Below are 13,668 nucleotides of genomic sequence, written 5' to 3'. Positions count from 1 at the left end.
CCCGAAACTTCTCATGGATTGCTTGACTATAAAAATTAATTTCTATAGCTTGACTCAACTATAATCGAGTACCGATAGCCCACATCACCAATCAAAACAGTTATCGGACCATTGTGACGAATTCCCACGAGTCGTAAATAAGCAGTGTATTGTATTCCTGGCTTTGTATTACAACGTGTGATTTACAACATACGCTGATCCGTCAAGTTTCAAGTTCTATTATATAGTTCTTAATATTCTGTCAAATCGAAAATATATCATTCTACAAACGCTGAACTTTCTCGAGAAGCTCGACACAAGTTGATAACTGATAACTACTTGTCCATATTACCTTGGCTTGTCCAAATCTGCCACCCGACACTGATGTAGCGGAGAGTGGTGGCTTATTCGCACAAATAAGTGGGATTTATAACAACGCTTTACTACGAATCATCGACCGTCTTACCGCAAAGTTACCAAAAGAACTACAAGCTGGCAATTGATTACTTATATACGACGAACAGAGATAGCGCCGATTACTATCGATTATTAGATCGAGCCGCGCGTTAAATTTACTTAAAACAGAAACCAAGGTGATGTAATACACAGTCGCTAACAATGAATTTGCAAATTGACGGATACATTGAGGAGATTGCACATTCCCGTGGTATTTACGCGGCCATTCACGATCTGGTAACAGCCCGTTCTCAGCTGTCTCGCGATATTCCACTCAAGCAATGATGGTTTGTGAGAAACAATTGCGCTCCGCGATTGGATCATTATACCGCGCGACTGACTAAAGTTTCACCGACGGTGGGGCGTATCGTGAATGGCTCGTGCGATCACATTCAGGAAGACACTCTGTCGGGTTTTAATATATGTCGAAACTGTCCGAATTTATCAAGGATGCATATGACAAGCTTCAGGAGGTTGACACTGAATGGCAGGAGACAGCTCTTTTAGCTGACACAAGTCTGGCGCGAGCTTGCAAAACTGACGATAGCCCTTGCCGCAACTCTGCGACTTCTACGAGTCACCACGTGCGAGCGAGGCGCGCAAATGATTCGCGGCTTCCATGTCCCATCAGAAAGGATAGCAAACAAGGAAGAAAAGAAGAGGAGTCTTTAGAGCAGTGATTCTTAACTCTAACTATAACCCGCGGAGCACGTGGGCTCTTCTGCTGGCCTTCGTGGAACCCTAAATTCTCGCTGATCACAAAAACAGAGATCTCCTACAATACAAATGCAACTACACATGTAATTACCATAGATTATTGGTGCCGGGGCCTACGATAACTTGTCGTAGGCCCCGTTGGTGCACAAAATAATTTTTGCATCAACATAGTGGAATAATACCTTTTTAAAGTATGATTTTCACACAAACTTAAAACATGATCAATGAATATTAATTGCAAATCAGTGTGACTTCTAATGTTCCCATTCATATTTCAACTCAGAAATGCGAGGCCTTGAAAACTGTCATCGCATTGTTCGTTTGAAAGGCAACAGCATGATACCAATTGCTTAATTGCAAGTGAGCCTCTAATTACTGGATACATAATTGGCATTTCAGACGTACGGGGTTTCGATTTCGAACCCCGCAAACGTCGCCGCGCACGACACTGCACACGACGTACCACCACGACGGTCACAATTGGACTACTAATCAGGCCCAATGATATAGAGAATATCTATACGACCTTGGGCACATCACTGTCTGTACGTGGTCTGACTGCAATGTATGTCAGTTTAAAAGAGCAATGTCTGTGTGATGTAAGGCAGCAACATATGCTGATGAGAGTTATTCAAACAAGTCATTTATAAATCAGTGATAAGAGCAATTCGCGAATATGTTGTGGCAATACGTTCCAAAATGACAGGTCGTCCAAGTCGTTTGGACACCTTCCTATCTTTTCATTGCAATGGAGTCTTGTGGTGCTTTGAAATGATGCCGACACTGTTCCTTTAGACGAGGATCATGTATTATGGGAGAGGACATCTTTATCAGGTACGAACAACCGAGGCAAATTATTTTAAAATATTCGTGTACGCTTATATCTTTTGATACTTCGAAGCAGTACAACTTGAAAAATTCGATGTTTACAGTGTATATAGTAAAGCGATCATTTGTTTCATATATAGCAGAGCCGGCCAACCCGTGGCCCGCGAGAAGGTTTTGAGTGGTCCGCGAGGTCATTTCCGAAATTTCTAATATCATCAAAAATGGATTGCACAGATTGTGAACTTGCAACACCAACCAAAAATTTGATTAGTCTGGCCGCAACACTTGAGATGTGATGACTAGAATATCGGTTCCGACGCATTGACAGATCCATCAGCCATACACATATTGGTATATCTTCGTACACTACAATAAAGAAGAATAATTTGCGGTAGATTTATCAATGATGAAAATTTTCTACAAGCTTGGCGCAACATGTTGTCACTCGATTTCATGTTTTATTATTGTTGCCCTTTTGTGAAAATGGAAGAACACATAATGTATCAGATTGAGTATAACTATATTCGCGATTACGAGACAAAGTGTCGTTCAACATATGCGACATTGCGTTTGCGCTCGCAGCAAGACCGTCGACTATGAAACCTAGGCACCAAATGATTGACGCATGTTGGTCGCATCTTTCGATATCGATATGTCCAAGCGCCGAATACCCCAGTCCTCGCTAAATTAGCACAGCAATATACAACAGGCCCGCAATATAGTCAAATGACAATATTATTGACCTATGAACTTCAAAAAATTTTCGCGCCTCGCGCGGCTAGTGGCCCGCGCAATAATTCGTCAATTGAATGTGGCCCGTTGCCTGAAAAGGTTGGCCAGCATTGATATATAGGGACACAGATGATTACGGGGGTGGGGTGTTATCAAATGAAGTCTTCAAACTTTGATGCAATGATTGATGCGCCGTGTGTTGTATAGTATTGTGGGGTTATTGGTGCTTGACTATACTAAGGTCTTGTGCACCAGACCACTTCGAAAATAACATATCCGCAAAAATTAGGTTGATCGGGTGACTAATACGAATGCAATATCAGGCTGAATTGAATATGGACTGGATAATAGGGCCATATAGATGCGTCGTAATCACCATCCTGCTCCATCCAGGACTTGGCTTGGACTGAAATTGGCGCGGAATCAAGTGCGGGAATTATATTTTCGGTCAATTTCCGAGCGTACGGGCGGAAGCCTATATGAGCCGACCCGTAAGAGAGATATCTGAGAGTTAGACAGCCTTTTTCTCAACACGAACCGATCGTTCAAATATAGAGACTCTCTCTGGCCAAGACAGTGAGGGTTTAACACTGGGCAGATTAAAGATTTCAGCGTTTAGCTGATCGGAGTTGCATAATATCTAAACTAATAATTTCGCGAATACGCGAATAAACGTTTTTTTACCAAAAGTATAACGAGGCTGGTCGGCAAATTTTAAATGAAACGATGGTCGACGTGCAAAAAACGGGAAGAAACGGTGAGTCTGTAATTCATCTCCGTTTTCCGATTTGGGAAAATAAATCAAATCGGTTTGAAATACCTAATTCGCTATTTCTATAATATTATGTCGAAGATTTATTTTCTTTCAAATTCATAAGATATTTCGTCGGTGGAATCGAATTGAAAAAACTAATTTGATATTCCTTATTATTTCGAATGCATATTTTGCTTCAAAACGAATAGAATATTTCTTGTAGACTACATACTCATTGATAAATAACATAGCGATATTCACTAAAGGCTAAAAGTCGACTATTCAACGACGATCAGAAATGAAATTTCGATTTCTGTACGAATCATATCAAACCGTTCGTCAGGCGAGAACTTGAACCTTGAGATTGCAAACGTGTCCATTAAAATGTAATACGCTTCGTTCGATCTTCGCAAGTATAGCCTACATGAGCATTTGGCCGTCGAGCGAATGCTTGCGTCAAGGACTATACTCCATGTCTTTTCGAAACCTTCCTATCTATTCATTGTATCGCAATATTGTGGTGTGTTGAAATGAAGGAATTATTAATAAACTGATGCTGATACAACCAGCGATATATTTCTCCAGGTTACTTATTCTATCGCAAATGCTATATGCGATCGGGAAAGCGCGTCTGCCATTTTGTTTCTGTTTCAGGCACAGTTACATGGCGCGGTGCGTGTCCGACTGTCCGTGTCACCAAGAGAGCTATAGTCAGACGAAAATTGACTTTCCAATCAAAGCATAATGAGGTTATTCGCAGAATTCTAGTGACGATATAATGCTTGTCCGATGTCAAATACTGACTAGAAACTCCAACAGACAACTAGAAAATTTTCAGTATTTCGAAATTACAATTATGTCAACACAGTGATTTTCAAAATTAGATTAGAATAAGAATTGGAATTACTGAATTTGCTAAAACTAGGAAATTGAACCAAGTTCAGTTCATGTCAAATCAGAGATATTCTCATAAGCACGAGAATGGCTAATCTCTGTATAGAACAAGCTTTGACTCGTTTCGCACTATACAGTTCTCGGCTGTAGCAATTTCAGGAAAACAAGAAACACGATATTAGAATTAACATCATCAGAGCATGGAAACGTTTCAGAAATTAGATTAGAATTTTATTGCCAGTATTTTTCGCTCTAATTAGTCTAATTAGACAGCAAGAATTATATAGTGGTCCAGTACTCAAGTCGTTTCGATACCTTCCTCTCTTCATCATCATTGGTTTGGTTTATTAGCAATTTTATCAGTTCCACACCATCTATTCCATACTCTTTTCCTTGTATCGCAATTTTGTGGTTTTGAAAGACTCAAGTTATTGTAATAATAATAAATTCCACTAACTATGTCTTAAATTGTTTGATGTTTGTGCCAATGCAAATTAAAATAAATTGACCGATTTGTTCATTTTTATTATCCACTGATAAAATTGCCTCGAATTCCAGAACCAGCGAACAACGACTATTTCAGAGAGAAACGCATGGTGATGCATATGAATCCGCAAGGTAATCCTTGAGGCTGATATTGTTGGATTGACGGAAATGATGTTCGTTCGACAGGCTGTAAGACCCGAGTCATAGATGACCAGGACAGAGCGAGAAACTCAAACAACCCTCCAAGTAATAGAGACATCGTAAATACGATGGAACGCGTTCCTTCCTTTATCCAGTTAAGTACGCGTACGGCCCTCGCAACACGTTAGGGAAATTTCATAGAAAAGTAATTTTATCGTTTCGACACCTTTCTATCCGTTCGTTGTATCGCAGTCTCGTGGTGTATCGAAACGATGAAATTCATAATAAAACTGATACTGATCACTTCTGAATTTAATCGCCACTCTTTCGTGAAGACACAGAAAATGAACGATTTAGTATTTATGGATATTTCGTGACATCATTTTATCACGCAGAATGCAGACTTGTGAATAAGGGAACGATGATGACTTCGTGAAGATCGAAACATTTTTGACTGGAGATCACAACCTTGGGATTTGGTGCAGCGCCGTTTTAATTTGTCTACAGACTCAGCCTGACTCGGTGCCTTTACGCAATAAAATTACTCTGGAATTGGTGCGTCTGTTACTAACCCCTGGTCTAGTACGTCGAATAAATTCGCCTATTCTTGCCTGTGGTCATACCCAATAGCAACCCACGGTCACAAGTATTATTACAGAAGTGTCTTGCTGATTTTTTTGTTGCCTGATAAGAAATATCAACCAAAACTGTCTAGTTTGTCAAATAAATGCGTCAATTCCCGCTTGCTGTCATGATCAATAGCGACCCAAGAGTATTATTACAAAAGTTTTCGACAATAAAAATCAGCTCCGGCAGTGAAATGTTCCGTCCAGTTCTGTAAAAGTACATCACACAGAAAGCATTTTATCAATTGTACAGAAAATTGAACCGGCTTAGCAACTGCGGCAAGCTCGAAATGACAGGACCATAACCTGGCGAATTGTCGTAAAGTTCAAAAAGAGGTGCCGCCACCAATTTGTAATTTCTCGGAACTGCAAATAGCGCTTTCTCTCCGAGTTGCACCAAAAATAACTTCTTATGCTCCTTTGGTTTTGTAATATGCGCCGGAATGTATGGGTATAGGGGTGGTTCGAAATTAGGTCTCCACCAGTTTCCGATGCAATCTTCGATGACCCAATCTTGCACGATCCCGTCTTGACGACCCAGCGTTTCAGTCATGAGCCTTTTTAACCCATCAACTTCACTTTCGGACCCATGCAGCTCTCCTCCCGGTAATTTAAAAAAAGTAGCCCCCAATTGTAGCAGCAGCACGTGCGGTAATCCATGTTCATGCACAATCAAAACCCCTTCGACTGAACGCCGTTGTCCCGTTTTATCAAATTCTTCTCTCATTCTCTGGAATCTGGCCGGTACGGTCGTGTCGCGTTCAAATAAAGGCTCTTTTGTGCCGAATGTGTAATTTGTGAGAGGGTAGAGATTGATCGTTCGCTTTAGAGATTCGATCAAGTTATCGTCGTTGTAGGAAGGTTGTTGCGAGTAACGTGGCCAGCCAGTGCCGCCACTTGACTGCCGCCTAGTGGACATGATCTATCTATTTTGAGGTAATCTGGAAAACAAGGAATTTTTGTGTGAAACGGAATAGAATCGGCAGCGTAACACAGCTGAAAATCTTCAATAGTTGGAATTCAAGTAGAAGTAACGTTATAAATCTCTACGCAAGTACAACTAAAGATTTCCCGGTGAAATAAGTTTTATAGGGCTAGTTTTGCCGATAAAACTGAAAACTCTGGCGTGGAAGTAGTCATAAAACACATATAACAGAAAAGAATCGGCAGAGAAACAGTTGCAAACTTCAATCGTTGGTCCTAAGTAGAAGTGTCTCCAGAGCACATGCACATACAACTAACGATTTCTAAGCAAGTAATAAAGTGAGTATTCTAGGCTTGCTTTTGCCTACAATGCTTAAAACTAGTAAGCAGCAGTACTGGAGTACTTCGACCAGTAAAACAGGGTTACAGGGGAGGGGTAACTTTGGACATTGGATAATCAAAATATTTAGACGTAAAGGCATCAATGATTTGGGTGCAAATATTTTTAATAAGGCTAGATAACTTTACCCATTGAGAATCATCAGAACTTCTGTGAACTATATGGTATGCGGTCCATAACCTCAAAAGTTGTCAATAGTGTACGTGTGGCTTTGGATACAACTTTGGATATCAAAAATGGTACTCATTGATGACCATCAAGATTTAGGATTAGCAACTCTAATTTTTAATACTGAGCCTTAGAAAAACACAATTACTATATCTTCAAATTATGAACCAAAATTGTGAATATTCATCACAAGTAAACTCGCTTATTTCATTACAAATCCCGTCCGATCGACAACGATACACAAAAGAGATTTCCAGACGCTATTTTCTGATTTGCCGTCTGAATTTGTCATAATGGTAATCATCACTCGATTTATCTTTCCCCTTTTTAGTTGTGTCAACCACATTTTGAGGAGGAACCTTCTTTTTCCCGAATACGGGCTGCACAAAATTAGTCGCCATATTCGACGGCACGAACGACTCAGTCGATTTCGCGGTTTTACGTTCATACTCGCGACGTATCAAGTCTTGTTTCGCTTCCTCCGTCCTCTCGATATTCTTAATTTTAACTTCAACCCCGAGATCGATTTCTGGAATTCCGCTCAACATCTGATTGGAAAGCATTTCTTCAGACTGCTTTTTGACTGCGATTTTTAGATGTTCCGGGAGCTCAAAAAGTTTATCTTCCGCCGTTTTATTTCCTTTTGTTGCATCATTGCTATCATTATCAAGTCCTTTCCTTTTACGGATTTCCTTTTCTATGAAAGTCGTGAGTTCTGCATCCTCATCTCTACGATTCGTTTCAGCGGAGAATGTAGTTCCGAGGTTTGTGACATCACGATCGACATCTTCATAAGTTCGATCACGGTTTCTATCTTTCACTTTCTTCATATCGATAAGTCCACCGGCTGATAACTTGAATGGATCACTGCTAGCTAGGATTTGTTCTTCATTTGATAACTCTGTACCAATTGCCAAAGCGACGGCAGTTAATCCACTTTGCTTTTTACGGATCTTTTGCATTTCTTTGGCAATCTCCACGGATTCTCCGGTTCCGCCTTCCTCGTCGCTGGATTCTCGACGGACTCTCTTTCTGAATCCTTTGTTCCTAACGGGTTTCTTTTGGAAAGACATCTTATTCAATTTGTCTGCAAATAAATTCAATCGGTACAGTAAGCAGTCAGATTGATAATAGTTAGCAATTTATTTATTTATTAGCAAAAGAAAACGAATGCTAATTGTCATGAATATCAGGATCGTCATCCATGGCGTTTGTGACCAAATGTATAGTAATGAATGATATACTAATTACAGTAAAAACGCCTGATCAGTAGGCCTATATGGATATTTGAGACTGGGATAATGACCAAATTAGAACAGTCATATTCCATTTCACAACGTCTTTATACTAAATTCGCATTTTAGAGAAGAGCAGCACACAGCTGACGAGCTCAATCATGGTAACCATACAAATAATTCTGCATTATTACCTTCAGTTGCTGAACTGTGGTTCAAAAACTTTATAGTTTCACTGCTTTCAGAAACGAAGGAAATGAGGAAAATGCACGAGAAACATTACAATTGTTGCATGATTATTTGAGCATGTGGTAGTCCGGGGGGACCCGCCTAAATTGCTAATAGAAGTAAATAAGAGAATATTCGAGTTGACTAATATACAATTCCATGGGATGTCCTGGCATTGCACGAGTCACCTGAGGTGACGAGAGTCATACTAAATCCTTGATCGATGCGTCCGTGAGTATTATCTAATGAAGATAGTAACTGACAAGCGAAAGCAAATGTGCTGAAATACGTATATCCCTGAACCAAATGCAGCATGGCCAGCACACCGTCCACTTTCATTTCATCAGAAGAATGGAAAGCCATAATAGCTTTCCCGGTCATTAAAAACTAAAGTGTCCTGTTCAGCTTACGCGTTAAGATCTCTACTAATTGACTCCCATCGCAGCTTTGTTTGCACATTATAATGGGTTCTACAAGGTCCTATGTGTGAATTCGTACACAGACATCCGGACTATTGTCTGTAGTGGACTGCTAACATCTGGACTAGATGCATAGCATATTGGTAGATGTATCTATACGCCATACGTCCTCCTTTTTGCAAGACTTCTGACCTATCGATCTCGCTTCCCATGACATGCCGCCCTATTTTATTGTCGCTTTCTTTTTCTATACTATCTTCTTTACTTTCACTCAGTGTGCATGCCTCCTCTTTACATCGCCTAGGCCAAGGTGGGTGTCAGATTCCATAGACTGCTCCTTGTCGCTTCGACACCTTCCTGTCTTTTCATTGTATCGCATTTTTTTGTGGTGTATTGAACTGATAAAATTGCTAATAAACCAATGATGATGATGATTGTCCCCCTTTTTTAGGAAATTGAAAATGTCCTCCGAGGACGCCTAAATGTGCTCCTTTACGGCTTTTACAACTCAGATAATGGACAGAGTCGACTGAAAATCGACATAAATAACGTTAAATAGGTTCGAGCGGGTCGTTCGGAAGTCGAATTAAAGTGATGACCTTTTTTTAGTCAACAGACTCAACACTGCACTAGGGTTTACCATATTTTGGAAATCTGAAAAGAGGACACTTTTTCTACATTTTCAAACTTGCAAAACCGGAGAAAATCCTGAAAAAATGGTCCATTTTTCACACTTCGTGGTCGGTTGACATTTTTCTAGATCTTTTAGTAGATATTAGAAAATCAGCTGTTTGTTCAATTTCGGTCAACTAACTATTATCATTTATTCAATATTATTTGATATTGATTTGGTGAAAGTGTCCTTCTTTTCCGATTCCCAAATATAACCCTACTAGATAGGAACTCGCGATCTACCTTGGCCCATGTGAGATGATTTCAAAAACTTCCAAGTCGTTCCAACACCTCTCTCTTTTCATTGTATCGCAGTCTTGTGGTGTATTGATTAGATAAATTTGCTAATGATTAACTGAGCTATGATTGAGGGAGGACCCTAATTCCTCGATTAAATTTGGTTCGAACAGAGATCAAGTGTTAGACGCGATAAAAAGCGACTCCAATCTAAGCTAACTTAACTTAAACGACATCCTTGCGGTGTTTTTGAATTGATACGATATCAATAATCACTGAGACTACACTGTCGATTCCCACAACAATAACATGCGTGGCAAGAGAGACAATTCCACTGCAACGGGTGTCTGATTTCAATAAGACTACTCCAAGTCGTTTCGACGCCTTTCTATCCTTTCATTGTATCGTAGTCTTGTGGTGTAGGCTACTGTGATGAAAATTGTAGCCATAAATTGAATTGAAAAAATCTGACATACAGCTCTTTATCGTTGATTAGGTTTACTGGAGCTTTCAGAGTCAAGAATTTGACTCAATGATGAGATGTATATCGTGCAACTGCTGTGGGGAGTGTCAGCTGTCTGTGAATATGTAGACGAGCTCTCTGTAATTTCACCTTCGCTACTTGATGCTGGTGCAGGCTTTCTTGCAGCTATGCCTGTCTTTCTAGTTGCCTGATTTTAACTTTCAACGCTGTATTTTTGCCAACAATCTGGGACCATGATGATCATGGTAGAATGCTGTGTCTTGACGTTTGTGGTCATCTGTGAGGAGTCTATTTGCTACATTGTCGAAATCGCGTCTGGGGCTAACCCATCCGATATTGTCATCACCGGTCGAGTTCAATCAGGAGGAAGATACTCTAGTCTAGTTCATACACCGGTCATCATCGTATAACTCGATAAGAGGTACCCCAAAAGTCTTCCAATTATAGTAGAATAATTATACTATTGCAATGAATGTGGTAATGAATGCAATTGCGGAATTGCAAATGAGCTGAGAAATATCGGCGTTTCAGATGGAGGGGCTTCGATTTCGAGATCTCTATATACGTTACTGTCAGTAACCATGAAATTGAAGAGCTTCTTGGAGGTACAGAACTTCAGTATACAAGTAAATGGTATATTCAATATTCATATTGAAATGAAACCCGAATATTTTCGGCTGACACTCGTGAGGGGTAATCGTCAGGAACTAGTAGAGAATAAGAAAGAACATTGTATATCAACAATCGTATCACAAAATATGAAGTCACCAGCATGAAACTTCAAATGAGAGAGCGTTCATTGCACTATTCCCAGGTGATACACGAACTCCTTCTGTTGACAGAGTTTCGGTTGGTTTAATATGAATATACTATTCAATTTTAAACCATGTAATTGTAATTCTGAGAACTGCCACTGGCGATCGACAGCAAAAGTCTCGCAATGCGTACTTGATCGTTCTGCTTCTTACTGACCAGTGACTGAGTCACGAGTCTATTCACATTTCTGATGCGCCGAGTCAAGTCAAGTCAAGTCATTTTTGCAATATGATTCGAGAGTCAAGTCATACTAAAAAGTTGACTCGAGTCATCCCAACACTGCCTTGTATCATTTTATTCGAAAGCAACCCCTTGTGATTTGCTGAGGTTATCAAAGTGGTCATCGGTGGTGCTCAAGTAGTGTTGTAAATTTCTATGCAAGTACAAGTATTAATTTCCGATGAAGTAAAAACTGTAAGGTAGAAGTAGCCTAAGTAGTGCAAGCAGGCAAAATCTACTTGGAAGACTTCGAAAAGTAGAAGTATATACGGTACATTGTTACTGACCACCTCTGGTGATTTGTGATTTACTTTAGTTAACAATTTATTTCAAAAACAGACAGACCGAAGTTTATTTCCAAAATAGGAAATAACTCGGTGAAATGTTGACCAGCGATACGACCATCAGGTCATCAACACCATAAAACACCACAAGATTGCGATGAAAAGTTAGGACGGTGTCGAAACGGCTTGGAGTAGTCTTTGAAATCAGACACCTGAGCCTAGGGTATATAAAGAAGAGGCATGCACACTGGATGCAAGTAATAGATGATCACATAAAAAGGACTGTAAGCGATAAAATGAGGATGCATATATCGGAAGGTTGATAGGCCTACATCAGATCGTGGTCTGGTAATAGCGAGAGCTGACTAGAATTTAATGTGGTCACCACCCAAAAGTCCATGTTTTGATAGCGGATGTGATCGCATAATTGACTCGGAAATCTTCAATGCTACATCTTCAATAAAATCACACACATTTAAACTCCTTTGCAATGTTTCTTGCTAAATCCGTCAGTTGCACTGATTGTAAGTTAGTGATCAGAGCAACGACAATACCATTAGGGGGCTGTGACTCAGATGAGTCAACTGGGCAAATATACAACACACTCGATGCACCAACCGCCCCGCCTGTGTGCAATACTTGAAAATCACGGGTCGAGCCACATCCGATATTATCAATCTTAGGATACACGCCCCAACCCATACCATACCAACTGTCAGGTCTTTTTTCACTTGTTTGTATCTTTGGAGACCACATCATTTCTACGGTTTCCCTTTTAAGGTAACCTTTCACATTTACAGTTGACTCGCATTGTGAACTGTACAGCATTACATTACCAAATTTGAGTAAATCTGGGATATTGGACACAAAACCTCCACCTGCCCATTTATAAGACAGATCAACGTAGGGTACATTGACAAGCCGTCCTTTCTCGTCTCTGTCATAATGTCGGGATCTGTTATAGATTATTTTTTCAGAGGATTCAGCAAAAGTCGATTTCATCCCTAATTTAAGAAACATGTTCTGCATGTGTTTCACAAAATCCTCTCCCGATGCTGATTCAACCACGGCGCTCACAAGCGTCCATCCGTAGGTCGAGTATAGATATTTTTTGCCGGGTTTGTGAACAAGGGGGTCGTCTTTGAACATAGTAAGGGCTTCAGCGATGTCTTTATAATGCTTCATTGAATAAATTTCCGAAAATTCACGGTCTGTTTTGTTATCCTCGTTTTTAGGGTAATGCCGCAATCCGCTCATGTGTGACAACAACATTTCTGTAGTTATCACGACGTTTTCACCATCAAATTTTTTAATCGGAAAATTTGGCACGTATTTTTGAATTGGCTTAGAAATATCAAGTTTTCCGTCCTCTATTAACTTTCCCACTGCAGTCATAGTTATGCTTTTGCTGATACTTGCGATTCTCATCACCGAATCTGGTTTGCATGGAACATCGTTTTCTATGTCTGAATATCCAAATCCGGCCGTCCATACGTTTTTTCCATTTTTAGAAACACCAACAACCATTCCTGGGCACCCGATCCGAGTCATTTCTTGTTGTATGTAGCCATAGCAACGTTTGCAGGCGTTCTCATATTTCGATTCATTGCCTTCATTTTTCTTCTGTGTCAAACTGCATACGATTGGCACGACGCTAAGCGCTTCTCTCCAATTCCGAAATAACATGGTTGATAAAACAATATTGTTGATATACAATATTATTTAGAATCAATTCTCTACTAGTAGCTGACGATGACCCCTGACGAGTGTCAGCCGAAAATATTCGGATTTATTTCAATATGAATATGAAAACCGGCCTTCTGAGTTAAGATCTCATTTGTGATATGTAGACCGTTTATAATTCCATGTCCTCTTTCTTCAAAACTTGGATTTCTGATTTTTTTTTCTTGTCAAATTTTAACACCTAGTGGACATGATTTATTTTTTGGGTAAGCTGGAAAAAGATATA

The 13,668-nt window shown here is 39.9% G+C and overlaps 3 protein-coding genes and 1 long non-coding RNA gene across 10 annotated transcripts in view; 1 reads left to right on the top strand and 3 right to left on the bottom strand.

Annotated features, from left to right (window-relative positions):
- LOC145453438 (histone H2A.V) overlaps nucleotides 1-13,668 on the bottom strand; it is a 215,225-nt gene that overhangs the window by 27,579 nt on the left and 173,978 nt on the right. The gene's annotated exons all lie outside the window — the stretch shown is intronic.
- LOC145453424 (carnitine O-palmitoyltransferase 1, liver isoform-like) overlaps nucleotides 1-13,668 on the top strand; it is a 76,524-nt gene that overhangs the window by 43,092 nt on the left and 19,764 nt on the right. The gene's annotated exons all lie outside the window — the stretch shown is intronic.
- The window catches only part of LOC145453444 (uncharacterized), a 46,319-nt gene that overhangs the window by 30,685 nt on the left and 1,966 nt on the right, over nucleotides 1-13,668 (bottom strand). The gene's annotated exons all lie outside the window — the stretch shown is intronic.
- The window catches only part of LOC145453428 (cleavage and polyadenylation specificity factor subunit 5-like), a 181,578-nt gene continuing 173,640 nt past the window's right edge, over nucleotides 5,731-13,668 (bottom strand). For 2 of the 5 annotated variants that reach the window (XM_080331413.1, XM_080331414.1), the window contains exon 2: nucleotides 6,556-8,192. In XM_080331413.1, the coding sequence (XP_080187539.1) occupies nucleotides 7,366-8,178 (813 nt within the window). In that variant the 5' untranslated portion in view covers nucleotides 8,179-8,192 and the 3' untranslated portion in view covers nucleotides 6,556-7,365. The other 3 variants (XM_080331412.1, XM_080331415.1, XM_080331411.1) reach the window with 3 other exon arrangements.

Source organism: Botryllus schlosseri, chromosome 13, assembly GCF_051294905.1.
Source record: "Botryllus schlosseri isolate E-star chromosome 13, Bs_hap1, whole genome shotgun sequence".
Lineage (NCBI taxonomy): Eukaryota > Metazoa > Chordata > Ascidiacea > Stolidobranchia > Styelidae > Botryllus > Botryllus schlosseri.
Note: the sequence above shows the minus strand (reverse complement) of the source record. Positions and strands in the feature narration are given on the sequence as shown.